The following is a 24,573-nucleotide window of genomic DNA, read 5'->3' as shown; positions in this document are numbered from 1 at the left end:
GGGCGCACGAGCGCCGCGGGCATCTCGATCCATGTTCGAGTCTTGGTCAGTTCTTAGTTCATGGTTTTTCCTCATAGAAAGGCAATGAGCCCTTAGGACCGGTCGAACAAACCCGAGAACTATATGGATTGACTGCCAAGAGTCTAGAGTTGGTCATTGGCTGACCTATTCCGGACCCCCACAAATGGGAAACCAGGGCCCCACTCGGACTAGCCCGTTAATAGCTCACCGAGCACCATGTTTCGTCCATCAAGGAAAAACATAGTATGGCTTAGCCCCTCCGTTTTATTGAAGAAAACACTTAAGGGACGATGATCACGAAGATGAGCTGACCCTCGACTGGACCCCTGCTACGCGTGGGGGCTCGAGGAAAGTTGGACTCACAAGAAGACCGAACGCACGGTCGTAGTACGACGGCGGACCGATCGGATCCTAGGGATCGGAATCAAGAAAAATCTTTTCGACCTCCTGAATCCTACGGTTACATGCCCTCGAAAAGACCGATCATGACAAAAGGGAACCGCCGCCCTACTAGGACACGATGCGGGCTAAAAAAGAAGGCCAAGGCCCTCAGAGTCCTCCCGTCCAAAAAAGCTTCTAATGGAGTATTCTACTCCTCCATAATCTCGGGGGCTACTATCGGTTATCAATATTAGGGATACCCAAAACAAGAAGATTAGCGCCCGCGCAGACTTCCCCAGATAAAACAAGATGTATTAAAATGTCTCGTTTGACCCAAGGCCATGGGGGTCTCACCTAAGGTCGCGGGCTCCGCCTCGCCTAACCCCTTGGGTGCGGGCTCCGTCTCGTCCAACCCCAAGGACGCGGTTTTCGCCTCGCCCGACCCCTTGGGTGCGGGCTCCATCTCGCCCGACCCTAAGGACGTGGTTTTCGCCTCGCCTGACCCCTTGGGTGCGTGCTCCGTCTCGCTCGACCCAAGGCCGCAGTTTCCGTCTCAATCCGACGGGACCCGTACCGCCGCCAACCACTCTAGGTCCAAGCGTATGGGTATGGATCAAAACTCTAACATTAAGGAAGAGACTAGCACGGCTCGATGTAACCCATGGCCATAACAGGCCGTACCTGAGGATTCACTTCAAGAACAGCGTCGGGCGTGCCGGTACTATTCTGACTAACCCTCGTATGAATGCTTACAGGCGCGTCAGTTCATCACGACGTCCATGGGACGAAATGGAACGCCATGACCGGCAGACGACGCATGCGCATGGCGTCAATGACGAAAAGGGCCACGACGTGGAGCCGTCCCTATTGACGTCTATAGGGTTGACGGGACCCGCATGAAGAGGAAGAAGAACCTGACGATCCTGGAAGCATTCTTCTCTCTCTGGTTCTTCTTATTTTCCTCCGTCGTAACCCGTGCTCTCCCTTGGCTTATAAAAGGGGAAGCAGGGCACCCCATAAAAGGTGGGATTCAGATTGGCACAAAACCGAACCACGAGATAAAAACACAAGAGCACAATACGAGCACACGGCTGAGCAGCGATCGAGCTCTCTACACCCATTCATTTCTTTCACCAGAGACTTAGATCCTTTCCCTCTATCGCCTGTTTGTGACCCCTACTGCAAATCAAGTGTCGGTAACACGAGCAACAGCAAACTGGACGTAGGGACGTTCTGCCCAAATCAATATAAACCCTTGTGTCCTCCGAGCCAGACGCGCAAATACAAATTTACTTGTCAGTGGTCCGAAAACACCGACATGATCTTTTTAAGGTGCTTATGACTTAGATAGATGGGTGTAGTCTTGGCTAGACCGATAGTTTTAATTTTGTATTTGTTATGGTTAGCCAACACGATTAATTTTAGAAATAACTATTTACCCTCTCTTTAGTCCGTCGTCTCGACCCTATAGGTGGCCGATCCTTAGCCTGGCTTCTTGAGTCAATTTTGGCCTGTTTTATTGGGGTAAGGGGTGTGAGGCCTGGGGGCTGGCCAACCGTACAATTGGTCCTGGCCCGGGTAGAATGCCCGATTCGGCCGTTCGCGAGGAGCCTGGCTTGCCCAAAACTCGTTTCCGGTTCGCGTCACCTCCCCTGTCCGGTGCGGTGCGCGCCGCCGCGGTCTCCTCCTCGCTCGCGCGCCGCGCTCTCCTCCTCGCTCGCCTCCACCGGCTCCTCGTCCTCCTCCCCTGCTCCTCCCCACCGGCGGCGGCCCTGCTCTCCTCTACCGGCGGCGGAGCGAACGCGGCAGGGGTCGCGACGGTGGCGTAGCGGAGGTGCTCGCTGCAGAGGTGACGCGATGGAGGAGGTGACGCGGGTCACCATGGTGGAGCGGACGCGGCAGGGAGGTTGGACGGTGGCGGAGCAGAGGTGCACAGGCTGCTCAGGTCGGCCTTCAAGCGCGGGGACTCCGCCTCGGCGAGTAGCGGGGACGAGGCGGACCAGCTGAGCCTGTCGTCGTCTTCGGCGGCGAGCAGCGGCCGCGCGCCGTCTGGGGGGCGAGCCGGCCGGCGCGGCGGCGACGGCGACCGGTCCAGTCGCGAGAGCTTCGAGCTCGACGGTGAGACGCGCGTGATTCTGATTCCTTGTTTTCAACGAAATTTGCTCGGTTGATCGCATCTGGTGGATTTTTTTTTCCAGCGAAATTTAGCGGATATTTTAGGCGTATATTAGCTGAGCGCATGATGGGCTGCTTCGTTGAATTCTGCGCTTCTTCTAATCTATCTTCAGTCGCTGTTTTGGGGATTTGGCAAGCCTAGAACTAAGACAGTGACATTGTGTAATACTAGAGCTAAAGAGTGTAATTTCGTTCTCATTCTCACAACTGCATCTGAATCGCCGCATTTGAGAAAGATTCGGCATTCAATTTGGAAAATGAGGAGTTCAACTGTAAATTGCACAAGTTGAATGCAACAAATATACAGTTGTTCCACTGATCTGAATGTGCTGAATCTGAATGTGCTCTGTTTGCCCGCCTTGGTCTTGCTGTGCTCGCCGTGGTGCTACCATGCTCATCGTGCTTGCCTGCTAGCCCTGCCGTGCTTGCCGTGCTCGCGTTGCTGCTTGTCGTGGCCGCCGTGCTCGCGATGCTCGCCTTGTTGCTGCCTTGTGCCGTGCTCGTCGAGGATGCCCATCACTTGTTCGACGAAATGCGTCACCCTAAGACTAACCAGACTTAGACAACACAGACATGGCTAACCTGGCTAGAAGTTGGCCAGGAAACAAACACACCCATCGTACCTTGGCTCTCACCAGCGGCATGCGGCACCAGGCTCTTGCTGGCGAGGATCGGATGCATCAACAGGCTCTTGTCCGGCTTCCATCTGCATTCAGCCAGGACACGGATCATCAAGAGCGAGCCGTCCATCATCTGCACTCACCCAGGAGCCGAGTCGAGCCTCGAGCACTGGCCGACACGCAGCCTGATCGGTTGGCTGGTTCGTATCGTTGCTGGTTCATGAAGAAGTACTGCTGGCTTTTGTGTGAGAGAAAAATACTGTCCCGGCTAGAAATTTATGATCGTTTACGACAAGCCACAGCCAAACGAATAGGCTAAAAATACTATTCCGACTGAAAATTTACGATCGTTTACGACATGCCATAGCTAAACGAGAAGGCTGACGGCAGCGGCCCGACAACCCGTGCGCGAACAACAGGGACAAAGACCACAGAGAAGAGAGGACACGACGAAGACAAGGCGAGGCCGAGCCAAGGGTGTGTTTAGTTTGCAAAATTTTTGGCGAAATGATACCGTAGCACTTTCGTTGTTATTTGGCAATTAGTGTCCAATCATAATGTAATTAGGCTTAAAAGATTCGTCTCGTGAATTTCGTCTAAACTGTGTAATTAGTTTTATTTTTTATTTATATTTAATACTTTATGCATGTGTCAAAGATTACAGAAAATCTTGAATTTTTTTGTAAAATAAGTGGAACTAAACTGTACCCAAGAGACGAGACGAGGGCGCTGCTGATCGACGTGGAAGTAACGAGTCCACATCTGTCATGGCCCGAGGGGACTGGGGAGCAGCCGTGTCAGGCACCAACCAGCCAAGACCTGCGCGTCACCTCGTTTCATATTCGCCGCTGCCAGGGCGACGGACGCCGACACGAGACGCCATGGATCTAGCCTTAGCTTCGTCCGGCTTAAAGAATCAGCCTGTTGGCATTTTGGTTTCGCTTATCAACCAATTAATAATATTTTTCTTTCATACTATATTAGTATCGGACTTATCAATCTAGAAACTTACCTAACGAAAAGGCTGAACGAGAGCCCGGTCGCCTGGCGAATGTGACGGTCGCGGCGTTCCGATCTGTTTTGTACTCCTGCATGGGGACGAGGGGGTTGAACTGATGTAAACTGATAATATCCGTGGCGTGGCGAGCCTGGCTGCTGGTCAAGCCGAGCGTTTTCAACGTAGAAATGCTATAACAACACGTGTATGTTTTAGTAAAAAAAAACATATGAATTTTTTTTATCTCTCTTCCTATCTCTTTTTCACCGGTGACCTGTCGGCGATGGCGACCGGCGAGCTCAGCCCAGCGCCCACGGCAGCGGCGACGGCGGATCTGTGATTTGTCATTCGATAGAAAAAAAAATTATGATCTGTGATCTATAGAGGCCTGAAGGTAGAAGAGGGGTTCTGTGATCTGTGGAGGTTGAAAGTAGAAAAAAGGTGGAGACTGATGGAATCTTAATCCTATGATTGAAAAAAAAATTCATGCATTGAAATTAGATAAAACACATGATTATGTAGACAGTCTCAACAAATAAGATAGAAGATTCTGACCGCCCCGGATCGATCTCCCCGCCGCCGTCGTCTCGCCCTCCCAAGTCCCAAGTGGCCAAGCCCCAGCACGCCTTCTCCTCTCCACCTTCCGCGTGGGACTTCCACGTTAACCTCCCCGTCCGTCGGCCCGCCCGCGCGCTCGCGCGTGACCGCATCATTGCGCCATCGGCTAGCCGAGTCCCCCCATCGCCGCGCCGGACGACTAGACCAAACGCCATAATTGTGGGCAACTGCCTCTGCCTGCTCCACTTCACTCCAGACCTCTGAGGGCGCGTCGTACTTGTACCGTTCGCGCGGCAGCACCAGCCACCAGCGCCGGCAGCCGGCAGGCACGCACGCGATGGGGTGCAAGGGGTCCAAGCTCGACGACCAGGAGGCCGTCGCGCTGTTCCGCGCCCGCGCCGACCTGCTCGCCGCGGCCGTCCGCCACCGCTACGCGCTCGCCGACGCGCACGCGGCGCTCGCGGACTCCATCGAGTCGGTCGCCGAGTCGCCGGGGCTCACGCTGCCCTCCGCGCGCAAGGGCGGTGGTGGCGCGCCCGCGAACCGACCGCCGCGCTCCTTCGACCCGTCGTCTGCCCACGGCCATTCCTCGCACCTCCAGTTCGGCGCGTCGCCCGGATCCGAGCCGGCGGCGTCGCCGGCCGACTCGCCTCCGCGCCGCGTCCCCGAGCAGCTGCAGCACCCGCACCCGCACCCGCATTACGCAGCGTACGGGTACGACTACGCGGCGCAGCCCGCGTACGCGTCGTACCCGGCGCCGCCGGGTTCGTTGCAGTTCTATTACGCTCGCAGCCGCCCGCCCCCTCGCTTCCGTCGCCGTCACGCAGCGCGCGCCGGGGCCGCCGGAGCGCTTGGTGCGCTTCGGCTCCTTCGACGCGGCGGGCGGCTACCCGCAGCACTACGCCTACAGCGCCCAGCGGGCCCCGGTCCCGCCTCCGGCAGCGCTGCAGCGGACGGCTCCGCCTTCGCCGCCGAAGGCGAGCTCGTGGGACTTCCTCAACGTATTCGAGAAATACGACTCGTACGAATACGACAGCTACTACTACGACTCCGCCACCGCAGCTACTGCGGCCGCGGCGCCGTACACGCCGAGCCGGAGCTCGCGGGAGGTGCGCGAGGAGGAGGGCATCCCGGACCTGGAGGACGACGACGAGGAAGACGGCGTGGTCGTGAAAGAGGTGGCCGGGCAGTACACAGCGCCTGGGAGTGGCGGTGCCCGCAGCCGGCGCAGCTCGCTCGGCGGTGTCAGCAGCATCGCCGAGCTCGACCAGCCGGAGAATGTTGTCGCCCATAAGGACGTCATCGGCGAGTTACGGCGAAGGCAAACAACAGCACATGGTAATGTGTCGGTGCACGCTCCACCACCTCCCGCGCGGAGGGTCGTCGACAGTGCGAGTGTAGCTGGCGAAATCAAGGCACAGCTTGTCCGCACGGCCGAGGCGGCTAGGCAGCTCGCGCCGATGCTCGAAGTCGGGAGGCCAAGCTACCAAGGCCGCAGCTCAGTCTACCAATGTGAGCTACATCTTGTTTACTTCACGTCCAATTTAACTTGGATTGTCAGTTACTCATGCCACTGGATGCTTAATTCTTTGATCAGCTTCCTCAAAGATGATGTCGGCTATCTCCGTGCCTCATTTGGGGTGCAAAGACATGGACGTGTTGGACGTCGGAGTGGTAGGGAAGATGGTGGACACGCGGAGCCTATCCTACGCACTTGAGAAGCTCTATTTCTGGGAGAGGAAGCTGTATGGTGAGGTCAAGGTCTGGTCATCATCTTCTGATAAAAAACTGGCCTTGTTTTAAACTTTATGCTACAATAGAACTCATCTATGAACTGGATTTATGATAATGGTGGCTTATGGAAATGTTCAGTGGAAATTAAATGATAATATTGTATGGTATGCTGCATATCATGTCACTCCAATGTGTATTGTTAGTTTTATGTTAGTCTTAATCCGCATTAAACTATGCCCTTCGTCTTAAACTATGATCAACCTCTACTAAATTAATTAATGGTGCTGATCAGCAACAGTACTTCGCTATGGGAAGGTTGGTGTTATTTTGACTTTTGCATATGAAGCAAAATTCTTAACTTCGTACTTTTAAGAAAGGCCGGCTGCTAAGTCTCAGATTTGCAACCTAATATGTTTCTAAATAGTGTTAACTGATTAGTTTTTACTAACACAGTGGTTTGCTAGCAGTATTTTTTTTGTGTACTTTAGGTCATGCGCATGTTTAACCAAGGGTCCAATTAGGATAATACCCACCACGGAAAGTGCTTTCTGGAAGCCTAACGGTCAGATTTGGAAGAACATGTCTCATTAACCTTTTAAAATATTTTTCTGATCTGTAGTAGTGGAGTTTTATTGGTCCAGCTAGTGGAACATGGGAGAACAAGTGGATATATTTTGAGAATCCATTTGCTTTCAGTTTTATGTGTCACAGTAAATAGAACCAGTTCCTTCAAAACAGTAAATAGAACCATCTTTTGTTTATTTAAAACTGCAGCCATCTTCTTGAATTGGATATGCCACTTTATGAATCTATTTGTTATCATTGATTTTGATAATGTTATAGTTCAATAGATTATGTCCATGCATATTTTCACCCTTGCTATCTTGTTTTTATATAATGTTCTTTTCTTCTTTGGGCTAATGTACTTCTCAATTTCTCATGCAGGCTTAGGAGAAGATGCGCTTACTTATTGCCAAGAACTCCAAGCGACTAAAATTATTAGATCAAAAGGGTTCAGGTCCTCAAAACATTGATGCAACTCGAAATTTGCTGAGGAAGCTTTCAACAAAGATAAGGATAGCTGTGCGCGTTATAGCCAAGATTTCAAGAAAAATAAACAAATTAAGGGATGAGGAATTGTGGCCGCAAGTGAACACTTTGATCCAAGGGTATGCCTCTCTTTTAGCTCAAGTGCTAATTTCCTCTTGTTGTTACTGTCAATGCTGTTATTGCTATTGTTGTATTACTACTACTCTTACTCTTAATATTACTATTACCAAAACTACTAATATTATTGTTTTTTTTTTGTGTGTGTGTTGGGTCTAGTCAGTGTCGGAGATACATATCGAATTGAATCTTTTTACACATTTGATAGTGACCTGATGTACGCATTCATGCAAACTAAAAATGGATTGAGAGGAAACCATAAAACATGGATATCTAGGAAGTAGGATTGTCAGAGTGTTTTTGTATACCTAGTGGCATGTTATATGTCAAATCGTGTTAAGTGATCTATAATAAATTGAAATACTGATTTACTTGCTTTCTCCCTTTGGTTGCTCCCTCCTCTTTTGCATTGTTGGGCCCTTCCTGAACAAATTAATGGCTTATTTCCAGGTTTGTATTAATGTGGCAAGATAAATTGGACTGTTACCATAGTCAGTGTCAAGTGATATCAGAAGCCAAAAACTTTACTTCAGTTTTGTCAGGTGGAAATGGCCAGGATTTGGTGTTGGAGCTTGAGGTAGAGCTGATTAAATGGATCATCAGTTTTTCCTCTTGGGTGAATTCACAAAGAAACTTTGTAAAGGCACTGAATGGATGGCTAGCACTCTGTCTTAACTACGAGCCTGAGGATAACACTACTGGAGTTCCATCTTATTCACCAGGAAGCATAGGTGCTCCATTGGTTTTTGTTACCTGCAACAAATGGTCTCAAGCCATGGATCGGATTTCTGAGAAGGATGTGGTTAACGCCATGCAAGCTCTTGTGTCTAGCATGCGTCACCTGTGGGAGCAGCAGCATCTTGAGCAAAGCGAACAAATAATCTCGATTCGAGAAAGGGAAAAATGGATCAAGATTTTGGAGAGGAAGACCCAGGAGATTAATAAAGAGGCAGATGAACTAAACAGGAAGCTGGCGTTAATACCAAGCCAGCAGAGACTGCATGTGCCTCGGACCGTACAACTGTACGAGGCGCATTGTGTTGAGGCAAGTAACTTGCACATAAATCTGAGGCTGGTTCTTGAAGCTTCTGAGAACTTTGCTGCCAAATCACTGCAAGCTTTCCAGGATGTGTCAAAAAGTGCTGAAGGGACACGGATAAGGCTGCCAAGAGATAATGTGAGGAGAGAGCACCGTAGTAGTTCGAATAGGTTCAAACTATAAAACCAGCTCGTAAGATTTAAACATGTTCTATCTAGGTGGGATGAAAATATAATACAAGATACAGAGCTGGTAGCATGATGACTCGTTCAGGTGTGGTGGCTTCCTGTGCAGATGAAACTTGGATGGGGTCTTGTGCCAGAGACAAAACAACTTGAATGAGGGGTTTGGGCTTTTGAAAATCTGACATTCAAGAAGATTGGGTTGGTGATACAATTTATTTCTGGGGGCAAGAATTTTTTTAAAAAAATCCAGGACAATGTAGAAAATGGCATGGTCCCTAGCCTCCCCCGTGCTCTGGCGCGGCGAGTGGTGGCACTGGCGACAGCGCCGCCCACCCAGGACCCATGCTAACCTCGCTAAGAGGCCGAATCTCACCAAGGGGTCAACGTGAGGCGATGGGCGGCGGTTGCACGAGCCGGGACGCCGTAGAAGGATCTCTCCACGACGGCGGACACCCTGCGACAATGGCAACGACGTTCTGGTGAGCCACAACAACAACAAGGCAGTAGGGGTAGCGGGTGAGGAATGATAACTCACCAGTGACCTAACCGAGGTGTCGGCTTGGCCGGAGATGACCCGAGCGAGGCTGGCCACGTGCGAGGTGAATGGCGGACTGCAAAGGCATGGTCGCGTCAGCGGCGAGGAGGTGGCAGTAGAGCTGCGACTAGCGTGCGCACGGCGCAGAGGGGCTCAAGGCGGAGCTATTGGTGCAGCCAATTCGACGCGGGACTAAGTGGGAAGGGCTGGCCATGGCGCGGGCGGTGACGTGTCTTAACAGCGCGGTAGCGGGGCAAAGCTCCAAAATTGAGGCTCGGCTAAGCTGCAATCAAAGCGGGGTGGGGACGTGAGGGCAGAGGCGTGGACAAGAGGGGTTGATGAGAGGTGACCCCTCGCAGCTGCGACGTTGATGCGATTCGACGACGCCAGGGAGACAAGAACAGAGAGAGCGAGGGAGCAGTGGGGGAGGGGCAGCCAGCGACTCGGCAAGGGCGTGCCTTGGCGGAACGCGGTTGGCGTGACTGGCGCAGCCCGCGGCCAAGCACTAGCCGACAGACACGCACGCTCGCAGTCGGCGTGGCCCGCGCGCCACAGTGCCATCAATGGCAAGGCGACAGCGACACGGCCGCGTGCGCGCAGTTGCAGACGCGTAGCGTGGTGATGCGACGGTGGCGGCGGCGTCGCGGCGCGGGCGCGGAGGTAGCAGCAGCACCAGTGGCGGCTACGGTGGCAGGGGCAGTCGGGCGTAGAGCGGACCGACGGCCTAGTGATGCGGCCAGAGCGTCCAAGCCGCGGCATGGCCACGGCGGCGACGGCCAGCCAGTGCGCGACCACGCGCGCGCACGGCACAACCGCGCGGCGACGCAGGTTGGCCATGTGTGGTGACCACGCACACGGCGACAGACAGTACAAAGTTGTGATGTGCACGAATTTTAAAAACACTGATCATGACCAAACCGTTGCTCCTAAACCTAAACCGGCTTCACTACACTCAAGATGGCATATGGAACTACTAAATCGAATCATAGCACTACACCACTCCTTTACCCAATTTCTCCAAATAAATTGCTAAACATAGCAACGTGTAGCTGTTCACAGACTTAGAAATTTTCTAAGCATTTGGGCTAATCTTAATTTCATATTGCATATCTAAACTACTGAAAATATTACTTAGCAATATTCTTTTTCAACAGCAAGTATTTCATTGTCATCTACAAAGTTTGCACTTCCAACTTTATTTAAGTATCACACACATGTTCTATAGTATTTTTGCTTAATAAAAATTGGTTTTAAATCCTACTTGATTTGCATGAACCATTGAACCAATGAGTACAAATTTTTTTTTGTAGCATTAGATTAATTGAAAAATCTAATTTTGTCAGTAATTAATTGGAATAATTCATAGCTGCAGCTTCTATGGTCCAATTGTGGTGAAATTTTTATGGTACGCTAATTATTGTATGCTTGAACTATAGTAAAAATTTCGTACTCATTGGACTATGTATAACTTAGTTATAGATAAATTCTAATTAATTACAGATAAAATTGGATTTTCCAATTAATCTAAAGCTACAAAAAAAATTTGTACTAAAACATACCGTATTATATATTCACTGTGTAGATCTACTCATGTGGAGTCCAATAAAATTAGATTTTTTTATTTTATGATTTTTCTATGATTTTTCAAAAATTCACCGAAAATAAACAAAAAAAGGAAATTCAAAACAACGGTTTCATAGTTTTGGAAACCCGTCGCTGTTACTGTAGCAAACCCGTCGCTGAAAACTGCCCCGGGGTAGAATAGACGGTTTTGAAAAGTTCAGGGGGTAAAACAGACGGTTTCATAGTTGAGGGGGTTATGTAGACCACCTCCCATAGTTGAGGGGGTGGAGTAGACTTTTTCCTTATAAAAATTGATCTATACATTTCACCACATGTATTAACACATAAGTATGATACTCATGATATATTTTAGTAGATGATTAACGGGGTAATACCGAGGGTGTTACAACTGTCAGGTTCCACCCAAGACACTCGTAGAATAAGTGCTTCATTCACTCTAAATTATAAATCATTTTAATCTTATCCTAAATTGAACTTTCTTTAACATAGGACCAAGTCTATACATCGCCTGGTTACCGGTGACCGAGAACCCAAGAACCCTAACTCTTGGTCCCAAGCCAGACCCTCAACTTCTTCGGTGGCGACAGCTGACACATCGTGGAGAAGCTTTTGAGCAAATTTTACCATGGGTACAAAATCAGAAATTTCACACATAACAGTTTTGTACCCACATTTATATTTGAAGACAGAAATCAAACGGAGCTGCCGTGTTACCTAGGGAACACTTTATTTCTACAGTCCTGCAACTGCAGTAGTTCTACGCTACGCCAGCACTACTAGTACCAGCACAGCAACCATTTGACGAAAGCCATAACAGACTTCTGAAGCTCCCGTGCGTCTACGGGTCCACCGATCCAGCCGCCCCAGTCGCGTACGTACTCGGTTACTACAACTACTACTACGAGTCTACCACCACTACGTTGGCCCCATCCCAGTAGCAGCAGCAAATGTTTGACGCAGCAGGTCAGAGCGGTTTAATAACCGCGGGAGACTGGCACTCCGGCGACACGACGTGCGCGCTGACTTCCCGGCCCAAATTCAATGGCGTTCTGGGATGGTAAACCGTAAACACGAATATTCGCTCCGGTTCGGTTAGTCCGTCGAAACTTTACTGAAGGATTTTGTAATTTGTTTTTTTTTATTCAGAAATGTTATACAACACATATGTGTTTAAAAAAACACATGTATTTTTTATCTCTCACTCTCTCTTTCTCACCGGTGACCACCGGTGCCGGCGACAACGCGAGCTCGTCTCGACGTCCATGGATCTGTGATTTGTCCTTCCATAGGAAAATAAATAGCGGCTCGGCTTGTCTCAGCTTGTTTCAGTTTATTCTCTATCACAGAATACTATTAAATCAACCAAAACCAGCCGGAACACACTAGTACACAATAATTTTGTGTACTAGCCGAACAGGCTGAAAATTATGATCTGTGATCTGTAGAGGTTAAAGATAGAGGCTGTTAGATCTTAAACCTATGGTGTAAAAAAATCATGTATTAAAACTACGAAAAATACATGGTTGTACATACTCTTTTAACGACGTGCGGCGCACTGGTGCCTCGTGCGAAGCCGCGTACAGGTACAGCAGGTCGTTGCCGCATGCAGGTCAGTAGCAGGTAATAGCTACCCCGGTAGTGCCGCCAGCCAGGATCACTGTTTTTCTCTCACATCAAACTAGCAATCAGTAAATAATCCACGATCATTTACGGCCTCCCGAACAGGCTGGGAGGCCTGGTTCGTTCGTACGTCTGGATTGGATTTCAAAACCAGGTTGTGCGATGCATATCGAAATTACGTACTGCCAAACTGGAAGTTGCGATTTCAAAACATCTCTAGGAGGCTGGTTAATTTGGCAAACTGAGATTCTGAGATGGATGTGCGTTGTTGCCTTCTCGAGGCTGGCAACGGGAAGCCCATCGCGCATCTCTCTTACACCCACGTCGTTGTAGTGTGCGCCACATGACGACTGACAAATCCTACAGGCGTCGCAACGCTGAAATGCACATGGTACCGCTTGCCAAGAACGAAGGGGGCGCTCCTTCAAGTCTTTCCGCAACAAGGCGCTGCGTGGATGTGCGAGTAGAAAAGGCGCGGAGGAATCAGGAATCCGCACCGACTCACCGAACGCACGCCGTCCATCGACCAAAGAGCCAGCCGCCTGCTCCGTGCTCCTGCTCCCTGCACCAGCACAGCCTGCATAGGCGTCCAGCTATGTCCTCGCAGGCGCGCATCCGTCACCGCTCACCAGAGAAGCATGTCCCCGGCAAGGGGCAGTGGTGACACGGGCTGGGACCCGACAGCACGTGATCTGCTCCTTCATTCACAGGGGCGCCTGCGAGCTCCGAGGAGATCAATTTGTTTTTGCTAGCCTATTCAAGCATTCCTGAATCCTGAGGCCTCAAACCGTGACAACAATGGCAAACAAGGCCAACAGACGACAGTAACATTCAGGCGACAGGGCAGCACGAGGGCACCGGTGAACTGGATAATACTTTGTAGTACTGTGCAGCCGTGCAGGCTGTGTCGTGCGTGATGTTACAATCTCCGGCTGGCTAGCCGTGAAATTCTTGGCTTTTCGTCTAGTACATAATAAGTTAATAACTACATTATATATGCGAATCAGATTCAAAGTCGTTCGGTTCGGCTGCAGACAACCTCTGCAGTCTGCACACTTTGGATGAGCAATAACGCGATCCAACGCTTTGTCACGAGCATTCTTCTTCAACCTTGTTTGGATGAGCTTATATTTACTACAATTCACATATGTCGAAGTTGATTGGGAATTTGGGATAGAACTTAGTTTAATTTCAATTTAATTCAGTTCAATACATATGAATTGGAATGAATACATACGTATCAAAGGCCTAAGGATGAACGTACGGTGGCGGAAGCCATGGGCGATCGAAATTCTTCAGCGGATTCGCCGAGGTCACACATGGTATATTCTGTTTTCCAAAAATCTCAATAGGCATCAATCAATCTAGATGCCTCTCCGGAGTTTGGATAACGAAGACTTCGAGGAAGAATACTGCATTAGGATTCGATCGGTTGTTGACAAACACAGAGTCAAAAGTTGCGACTTTTTGCAATTCAGAACGCCCGGTTTCAAATCAAATCTCTTGAAAGATGCAGGTGAACGAACACGAACAGATTGGCTCCAGGACGGTATTTCCTATTGGCTGTTTGTTTGTCTGATAAACTATGACTAAAAGTACCGTTAACTGATTTATTGTTAGAAAAAAATATTATTCGTTTATTTAAAAGAAAAAGTATGACTTATAAGTCAATCGAACGTGGCGTATATGTACAGGTTTTGTCCAAGCACGCGAGCTAGGATCAAATTCTGAAATTTTCAATTCGAGTGGTTCAGCGGACATCAGAAGCCCGGGCTGAGAATGTTGAGCAAGGACACTCTGGTGTTGACCAACGCTCGGAACACCTTCTCGCCGCTGCCGTCGACGTTGGCGATGCACCGCTCCAAGTTCTCGTGCCGCTCGAACGCCGCCTTCCGCGCCCTCTCCTCGGGCTTCATGCGCGCCTCGGACCGGAGCTGCACGGTGGAAGACTCGTCCTCGTTGCCGCCGCCGTTCTGCTTCTCGGCGGACCGCCGTTTGGCGCGCGACATCCAGCGCACAAGGTCGGCCACCCACCATATGCAGTGGCGGGTGCTGGTCCTCGGCGCGTCCGACGAGCCGCCGGCGAATCTCGCGGGGGCGGCGGTGACCCAACACGGCGTGGATGCGACCTCGACGGGGGCGGAGGCGGCGGAGTTGGAGAGCGAGGAGAGGCCCGAGAAGACGGCCGCGGAGCCGGACGCCACGGCGACGGTGGCGTCGGCGACGGCGGCCGCGAGCGCCGCGGTGTCCGCGGGGAGGCCCTCGGGGAGCGGCGCAGGGGCCCTGGCGGCCACGGCGCGCACGGCGGCCGCGAGGCGCGGGAGGTCGAGCGCCGCGCGCCGCTGCGCGCGCGACGCGGACGCCAGCCTAGCCGGGTCGCCGCCGCGGCGCAGCGCGGCGCGCGTCTCGGCCTGGAGCGCGGCGAGCGCGACGAGCGCCTGGCGGAAGCTGCCGTGCGCGTCGGCGAGGCGGAGGAAGTCGTCGAGGAGCCGCTCCGCGAGGCGCGGCCACCGGCCCAGGCGGCGCATCGGCTCCTGCGCCTGCGGGTGGTGCAGCAGCTCCGAGAGCGAGACCAGGACACGGCACACCTGCGACGCCGCCGCGGACACGGACGACGCCGACGGCGGCGACGGCGGTGCGCCCGCGCCCGCGGACGCGGACGGGCCGCGGGGCGGGGACGACTGGCCGATCACGAGGCGCAGCGCGGCCACGTCGTCGTCCAGCTGTAGCAGCAGCGGGTGGAAGCGGCAGGGGAGGCTGGACGACCGGATGCGGTACGTGGCCAGCTTGTCGCTCGCGGTCGCCAGGGCGAAGGCGCCGTCCGCCGCGGGCTTCGGGGCCGGGAACGAGATGGCGCGGCGGTACCCGGCCATCATTCGTGGGTGTGTTCCACTGCCTTTTGCCGTGCCGACTGGGCGGGTCAGAGGAGGCTGTGGGTTTTATAGGTGGAGCAGCAACTCGCGAGGAAGGCGTGCGCGTTGTGTTGGCCGGCTGGAGACCTGGAGTGGCTGCAGCCTGCGGGGCGGCGACGGGCATCGTTTGTGTCGTTGCGAACTTGCAGTCACGGGCTGTTCCGTTACGTTGCTATGCCGTTTTCATTAACTGTAAGTTGAAAAGCCAAAAAAAAAAATATTATTAATTGATTTGTTGTGAAAGAAAAATACTGTATTATAACTTATAAGCTAGACGGATAAGTTCGAACGAATCAGGTCTAAGGCTTTTTCGTTTGTCCACGCTAGGTCGTCGGGGAGGGTTGGCTCCTGCCTTTCCGGGGACGCACGCGGATCCCCGACCCATATTCCGGTAACACGCAGAGAAGTGGTGGACAAACGTTTATTCGCTTGGCTTATAAACTATATTTTTTTAATAATTAATAATATTTTTCCCTCGTTGAAAATCTGGTGATAGCTCGTCAGTCAAGCGATAAGGGCCAGGGCCAGAGGTTCCACGGCGGAGGCCAGCGCATCCGGCACTGGCACTCGATTTGCGCCGTACACTACTACACCGGCGCATCATCTGCGTGCCACTGGAGTGTCCGTTCCTGTCCCGTGGTACCAAAAACTTTCCAATGATCTTTTCGCCAATAGTAAGCGACGTGCCCTGCCCACTCATTGCTTGCTCGTGAGTAGTAGCTAGCTTGTCATATGACATTATTAGCCCTTTTTTTTCTTACCACAAGTGAAGATTTGCTGCGTACTAGTTAGCACCCATAAATTAACACTATGACATTAGCAGCAGGTGCGTACACGGTACATCGACAAAACTAATCAGGCATTCATGCTCATGCAATGGTCAGCAGCACTCATGCACTTGGAGGAATTCTAGAGGAATTTAGATAATTTAGAGGAACGCTGGAAAAATTTGTGAGAGAAAAACACTATTCCGAATAAAAAAACGGATTAAGCCGAGTTTAAGGGCGGGGCCATACAATTGTCAGCAGCACGGTTGCACCAACCCAGCAGAACTTGGACGCCCGTCAACCTCACCACCACGAATGATAGAGCTAAACAAATATAACAGCAAAAAACTTCATCTTAAGTCAAGCATCCCCCCTCACTCGCATGAACAAATCAAATACTCTCTTCTTCCTAAAATATAGTGGACTTTAAATTATCCTGAGTAAAACTATTCTAAGTTTAACCATTTTTTTATCAGAAAATTTAATGCTTATTATATTAATTTCGACATCATAAGACACATTATTAAGTATAATTTTATAGTTACCACTTTGTTGCTACAAATGTTAATACTTTTTTCAAAAAAAATGATCAATCTTAAAGTGTAGTTCGATTTATAACAAACTAAAATATATTTATCTAGTGTGTGTGTGAGGGAGAGATCTAGATTGTGGTAACTTGGTAACATAACTTACCGGTTACCACTCAACTTACAAGAGGACACTCTTTTTTTTTTTGGCTCTGTGTTTAGGTTCTAGGTAAAAACATTGAGTTCCACATATGGAAATTTGGAATTCAAAGTTGATATATAGCTCAGCATTCAATTATAACTTGCAGATCAGAAATCAAAACCAAGTTTGAATTCAAACTTCAAGATCTAATACACAGTTGGCGTTTAGTTATAGGTTTTCATACAGAAGGCCTTAATTAATCTCCAGAATGAAAGTAGTCTATTTACAATTCGAAATTCAATTTCCTATGTTAATTAGAAGCGATTGGACTGTGAAATATCTTGTGACAAACTAGTGAAAGACTTCGGTTAGTTTGGCTAAGGTTATTTTTTAGGGGAACGGCAGGGAAGGCCCCTACCTAACTTATATATATATAGGGAGAGGCTATTCAATAGCCGGCTACAAAATAAGTTATTCTGTAGCCACCTCCATTTACTATAATTTTATATACTAATTTACCGTAATGTCAATACATATTTACGATAGTTGGGTTACTATAATACATAGGGATATTTACCATAACATTATATTAAACCACTTAGTAAGGAGTTACTATAATCTCGTAAATTAACATAGTAATTATCGTAACTCAAAGTGGCTACAGAATAAGTTATTCTGTAGCCAGCTACAGGATAGTAGTTCTATATATATATATATATATATAAAAGGAGAATATTTACAAATTACAAGGTTTGAAGAGCCCAAGAAGAAAATCTAAGAGTACATTAAGGGATATTCTCGCGCCACAAAGAAAGGGGGGCTGCTATACTATGTGTCGCGACCTAATACTAGGGTACCCAATGAGATGGAGCTAATAACCATCAAGCGTTGATGCTCTCGAACAGACAAGAACGCAACTACACTTCTTGCCCTACTCCTCGCCCGACCCCTAAGGGTTGGCTTCGCCTCGCCCGACCCCCGAGGGCTGGACTCCGCCTCGCCCGACGTCTGGGGGCAGATTCCGTCTCGCCCGATGACTGAAGGGCAGGCTCCACCTCGCCCGATGGCTGAGGGCTGGCTCCGCCTCGATCGACGGCTGAGGGCTGGCTCCGCCTCGCCCGACGTTTCAGGGCTGGCTCCATCTCGCCCGACGCCTGCACCCTGCTCCTTCATGATGACGAGCACAGGGTAAGACATGACACTCTAGTCAACCGCGGTACCGAGGACCATGCCCTACGCGCCTACGGAAAAGTATCGTCCGGGTATGACGGGACGGGCGCTTTAAGCCCTCCTAGGCTTGGCAGAGCCCAAATAGTGTTGTAGGCGTCGACTTTTGTCCTATAGTGTTGTGGGCGCCGCCATCAGTCCTCGGGCGCGGATCCTGACACAAGCATACGACAACCACTACCATACAAGAGAGAACTCACATCATCTACAGTGACGGACATATGGTCACTTCCCCGTCTACTCCCTGTAGGGTCACAGCTTAGCTCCCTGGCACGCTGCACTGCCCGCCGGTATAGGATGGGACGTACCCACTTGCTAACTAAGGCCAGAGCACGGCCCTATAAGGATCATCGAACATGCCATCCCGGATACGGTCTGCCATGTCAATAGGGCAGGCACAAGGGGAAAGCAAGACCCAGCTTTTTCGAAGGACCTTCTCTATCCTCTGGTTTTTTCCTCTTTCTCCCGTCTGTAATCCATGCTCCCCCTTGTCTATAAAAGGAAGGGTAGGGCACCCCACTAGAGAGGGGACGGATCAATTTTCATACACGACACATCACACAACATACAGCCAAGCAGCAAACAAGCTCTTGGCATCCTTTTGACTCTTCTATCAGAGACTTGGGATCTGTCCCTCTCTCGACCGTCTATACCTCTACTACGAACCGTTTTCGGTACTAATAACACGAGCAGCAGCAAACTGGATGTAGGGACATTCTGTCCGAACCAGTATAAACCTTGTGTCCTTTAGTACACCATCCGAGTCTAACGCGCAACAAATATAAATTTACTAGTTGGTGTTTATTCGAAACTCCGACACTATGCTTGGCGTTGATACACACCGATCCAAGCTCATCCTTGAAAGCTACGACCCAAGAGGCTAAAGTGTTTGCCTTGCTGTAAAAACTTGTCTCAATTCTGGAGGAATCTGGATGGTTTGGAGGAATGCTGGATGAATTTGTAAGAGAAAAACACTGTTTCAGATGAAAAAATAAGTGGATCAAGCCGGGTTTAAGAGCACGCGAACGGGCCCCCGTTCGCGTGCCCTTAAACCCGGCTTGATCCGCTTATTTTTTCATCCGGAACAGTGTTTTTCTCTCACAAATTCATTCAGCATTCCTCCAAACCATCCAGATTCCTCCAGAATTTGGGCCTGTTCGCTTGTCTGAATTCTGGAGGAATCTGGATGGTTTGGAGGAATGCTGGATGAATTTGTGAGAGAAAAACACTGTTCCGGATGAAAAAATAAGCGGATCAGACCCCATTTCGAGTATTCGGCTAAGATTAATTGTTCTGCTGTATAGGAAATGCATCTTGTTGTACACGCATATAAGTTATAATAACTTCCTAGCTATTTTCTCCCCCTTAGCCGAGTATACATATATATCAGGTATATACTCCTTTGCGCCGTTTTGTGAACACGCAGCCGTCCTATGACCCAACTCCAGGCGCCCTTGGTGTTCACAGGGACCGAAATGGATATCCTCCAAATAGAAATGGACCGTGTGTGGTTGTGCGATGTGCCTGCTGGCCTGGTCAGATACTACTACCCCAGGTGTCGTTTTGTTCAACTGAATGTCCAAATGGGTGTGCTGGCGTCATGACCGTCGTCATTGTAATCCGAAAAAAAAATAAGGGAATTTGTTACCAAACTTACTGATATCCCAACGTTCGCTGAATATGCTCCATAGAGTTGCCTTGATGAATGATGAGAACACTAATATGGCAAAAGATTCTGCATCGTGCTGTGCTGCTGGCCCTCTTCTTGTGAGTACGTTGAATGTAACAAGTGGGCAGCGCTGTAGATTCCCCTGCCCCCTGGGATACTCGCAGTATGACTGTATGAGGCCACGGAATCGGAATGGAACATGGACACCAACAAGGCAGTAGTTACTCAAACTAGCTAGCCTTCTCGAGCTCCATCGCTGCTCGCCTGCTCTCAACCCCCCCACCCACCCACCCACACACACAAAAACATCCAAATGGATAAACTGATAAGGCGAATATTCCCGCCATTTTACGCTCTGTGCATCACATGGTTTGCTAGAACTATGTTTACACGTGGAGCATGAGAAGTCGTTTTTATAGGGAACACGAGCTCGAAGGGACGAAGGCGAGATTGCGACGCCAGTTTTTTTGCCCTCCGGCTCGGAGGCTCTTGAATGGCCGATCAGCTGCTACTGAAATGCCGAATCTGACTTGACCTAGCTCCGCCGCATGCACGGCTGCACGATTAGAAACACGGGACTCAATAGAGTCATAGCCTAGAACCGTTATGAACGTGAGCACCACGTGATATACCATTGCATACTATCACAAGCGTCGTGTGGTCTGGTCATTTGTCTTTCATACTAATCCGTCTAAAAATTCTTTTTTTCGTGACCACGACTCCACGCGTGTATCGTTAAGAAGGAGAGCCAAAAGAATGGCTTACATAACGCAGCTACGGGAGAACCCATAGTACCGGTTACAAAACTACAGAGCAAAGTGGTTCGGAACCTAGATGACAGACAGAATAGAAAGAAAGGCGTTATGGAGAGGCTCTCTATCACACACCTTAGACCCAACCGACTATATCTGCAAAGTAAAATTACATCAACGCAAGGGTGCCAACAAAAGAGATGAAGCCGCGATGGCAATGCATCCACTGAGACGCGATGAGACGACGGCGGCTGCGAAGTATCCGCCCAAGCAACACGGCGGTAAATTATCCGCCAAAGTGAACACGACAAAGTATCCGTAGTAGGGGGGCCATCATGCCCTTAGCTGTCGGCATGAGGGGGGTGGGGTCGGCGAGGGAGGGGGGAGGGGAGGACGCCCGAAGCGACATCAGCGGCAAAGTATCCGCTCGAGTAGGAACGACAACAAAGCATTCGTCAAAAAAGGACAACGGCAAAGTATCTACTGCAAACATGATGGACAGACCATTAATTGCGACGAGGAGCTTGAAGCACACACATGCATAGTACAGGAAGGCGCAACCCCAGCGAGAGAAGCGGGAGATGGGCTACGGAAGTGCGCCAATGATGCCTTTAGGAAGGTTATTGATATCCGCAGACGACAACAACGCTGGTAAAACACATGGGTAGGACTTTCGTCCCTAGCCTGCTCCTGACGAATAGAGACTTCGACGCCCCCCCAAGGAGATAGATGACCGCAGACTGCGTCACCGCCACCGGCCTGGACAAACCGGACACGATTTTCACCAAGAGATTGTACGTCCACATAGAGGGTCGCCGTTCCACCCGTGGCACCCGTGTCTAAAAATTCTAGAATATCAAGTTTCTTGACAGATTATAAACTTTTGTTTATGCCTATGCTGCACTCCGATCCATGGACGCGTCGCCTTTCATTGATATCCTCCCATACAACACGATGCTCCATCCATTCGAAGTATAATTCGTTTTGGTTTTTATCCTAAGTTAAATTTATCTAATTTCGATAAATTCTATAGTGAAATGTTAGCACCAAATAAGTTACATTTAACCCACCATGCAATATATCTTAAGAGAACACTTATTTTATATTGCATCTATCAATACGTATTTCTATAAATTTGGTCACTACTCCCTCCGTCCACGAAAGAATGCAATTCTCGCTTCCAAAGAAGTCAATCAATTTAAACTTTGACCAAAATTATATAAAAAATACTAACATTCTTTATGCAAAATTAGTATCATTAAATTAGTCATAGAATATATTTTCATAATAAATTTATTTGGAGACATAAATATTAATACTATTTACTATAAATTTGGTCAAACTTGAGCTACTTTGACCGGCACGATCCCATAATTGCATTCTTTTCTGGACGGAGGTAGTATTGATTTATAATGTGTATATACAACACTCGTGTGTTTTAGGTTCTTCCAATACCCAATTTTTTTTCTCCATACCTTCTGCCTCCTCTCGACGTGCCGCCGCCCATTGCCCCGCCAGAGCTCCGTGGCCGCGGCCGCGGAGCTCCGGCGTGACCCTACCATCCCCGGCGACCTCCTCCTCTCTCTCCCCTCCCACGGCCGCCATGGCCACGGGCGCCCCCCTGTCCCAAACCTAGTCCGACCACCTCCTACGCCGTTGTAACCCTAACCGCCGTCCTCCCGCCCAGTGGCGGATGCAGAACAGGATTGAAGGGGGTTGGTCTCTTCTTCTCTCTCTCTCTCTCTCTCTCTCTCCATTTTTCTTCTTTCCTCCACCTCTTCTCCCTCACCCTCCCCATATTTCCATTGATGCACCAGCTGTAGGGGGGCTGGAGCCCCCCAGCCCCCCTGTAGATCTGCCTCTGCTCCCGCCGTTCCCACCGCCTGGCCGGCCTGCTTCCCCCAACTGAGGTTGGAAGAAGAAGAGAGGGAGAGGAAGAGAAGGGAAGGGAAGGAAAAAAAATTAAGTGTCGGATTGCTTTAAAACACTCGAGTGTTGGATAGCATTTCTCTTGATTTATGACAAAGCCAATGTCTTATAATTTGGGACCCATCACTGTCAACCTTTCCCCCTATGAGCATCTCTGAAGACTGAGCCGGTAAATCCTCGAGATTGAAAAAGTCACCACAGGTGTCTCGTTGTCGACGGGAACGTCGCCTACCACTGAATGCACAACACTGATAAATCCTAGAATATTCGCTTCCACGGAGAGTTGAAACCAAGACCTAAGATGCTACTGAGGCTCTTGTAACCATTAGGCTATGTGCATTTTCACAAGCGAGCTTCAATATTTATAGGGTGAAGTGTGTAGTTTAATCCGGACGGAAATGACATTCTTGTCTTGTTGCTAATGTGTATACAGTATATACGTTTTTTTGCTGTTATTTTTTGTGAACACACAGAACTATCACGGAAATGGCCATGTGTAATACAATCTACATTTTTTTTGCTGTTATTTTGGGCTTTGATTAGTACCAGTGATAGTTATGAAGCACACAAGCATTTGACCCATCTCTGTCCAATATATTGTGTGACGACATGGTTTGGTACCCTTCATGTAAAGAAAAAACACGAGTAGGGGAAGATTTTTGATTAATTTGTTCCTTGCGAATACTACAAGAAGTTGTTTGGAGATTGAATGGTGTGAGGAATTTTGAGCATAAAGTATGGCGATCCCCACACCCCGCCTCGTCTTTAGCAAAGTCCCATCAAAATTTTTAACAAGAAAAATCAAACACAGATGTCAGGTTGTTTATCTGTCTCAATGATCCAAACAAATCTGAAGAGTGATGTCAGCGTTAGGCGCCCCTGCTGCCCCTTAGTTTACCGACTGAACATTATGGAAACAGTATACTCCATCCATCCTTAAATGTTAGTCGCCACGATTTGCCTATCGATAACTTTGACTCGATTTATAGAAAATACGTGCAACATTTCTATCTCTAAATAAATTTATTAAAAATTAGATTCAAATATCTATCCAATGATACTAATTAAGTATCATAAATATTAATATTTTTTAATATATATTTAGTCAAAGTTGTTTATCAGAAAACGAAAATGACAAATATTTAGGGACGGAGGGAGTATATAATAGTATAGCTCACAAGTCATAAGTTTGATAAACTAGATGACTAAAATACACTATGATATGCATCAAGAATAACCATATCGTTCTGATTTGATTGGAGGGGATAAAACAATTGTGATGTTTCTAACCAAAAAAATGTGATGATAAATGATATCAGCTTGGCTGCCTGCTTATGTATATGTCTCTGATCTTCAGCAATTAGCATGCAAAACAATCCCGCTGTGGACTAAAGAAGGCCATAGCTAGTACGGAGTAAGTTGCATAAACACTAGAGGACTAAAAGGCACAATAATATATGCAGCAAATAAAAAGAAGAAGAAGCATGATGATTAGCTTGAGATGTGAAAGACGAACGCTTCGGCCGAAAGGAATCGAACCCTGCTGCACCCTGTAGGTTAGGCCAAAGACCGTTTTGTTTTTGCGCAGACAAACATTCAGCATCGATGCTCTTCGACAGCAACTTCATATCAGATCTCATGTTTAGTCAGATAAAACGAACCTGCTGCTTGTTAATCAAAATCACCACTGCGTGGCCAAATCCTAGAAAGAGAGACTCCAGGACTCCAGGATGAGAACAGTTTCTGTCAGAAATTCCTATGATTCTTTGTCCCTTCGATGGTTTAGATGGATAGGTGGCATGTGAATATTTTCCAAGGTCACATCCTGTTATAGGTAGACTCAAGAGCAACGCCTGCGCAACCAATGGCTAAGTGCATCGACGATGCACGCCTCGTGCAGTAAGGAAGTAACACAAGAGCGGTAAATCAGATACGCGTACATTCTTTTGACGGCAAGGGCAAGCAGTAGGGTGTGTTGTTACCGGCGGATGCAAGGCGAACAGCTTGCCAAGGCAACGAGAGACAGGGGAGA

At 49.1% G+C, this 24,573-nt stretch overlaps 1 protein-coding gene and 1 pseudogene across 1 annotated transcript; one reads left to right on the top strand and one right to left on the bottom strand.

Moving 5' to 3' along the window:
* The first annotated feature begins 4,942 nt into the window (after nucleotides 1–4,942).
* LOC136494586 (protein ROLLING AND ERECT LEAF 2-like) lies at nucleotides 4,943–8,909 on the top strand (annotated as a pseudogene).
* Nucleotides 8,910–14,153: 5,244 nt separating this feature from the next.
* LOC136494770 (uncharacterized) lies at nucleotides 14,154–15,519 on the bottom strand. The gene has a single exon (XM_066490947.1). The coding sequence runs from the start codon at nucleotides 15,490–15,492 to the stop codon at nucleotides 14,377–14,379; it is 1,116 nt and encodes a 371-aa protein (XP_066347044.1). The 5' UTR covers nucleotides 15,493–15,519; the 3' UTR covers nucleotides 14,154–14,376.
* Nucleotides 15,520–24,573: the final 9,054 nt, after the last annotated feature.

Source organism: Miscanthus floridulus, chromosome 11, assembly GCF_019320115.1.
Source record: "Miscanthus floridulus cultivar M001 chromosome 11, ASM1932011v1, whole genome shotgun sequence".
In the NCBI taxonomy this organism is placed as follows: Eukaryota; Viridiplantae; Streptophyta; class Magnoliopsida; order Poales; family Poaceae; genus Miscanthus; species Miscanthus floridulus.
This window is presented reverse-complemented; position numbering and strand designations above follow the sequence as displayed.

Bases quoted from the DNA above. Each gene is read 5' to 3' on its own strand.
- LOC136494770 (XM_066490947.1), bottom strand. From the start codon at position 15,492: ATGATGGCCGGGTACCGCCGCGCCATCTCGTTCCCGGCCCCGAAGCCC.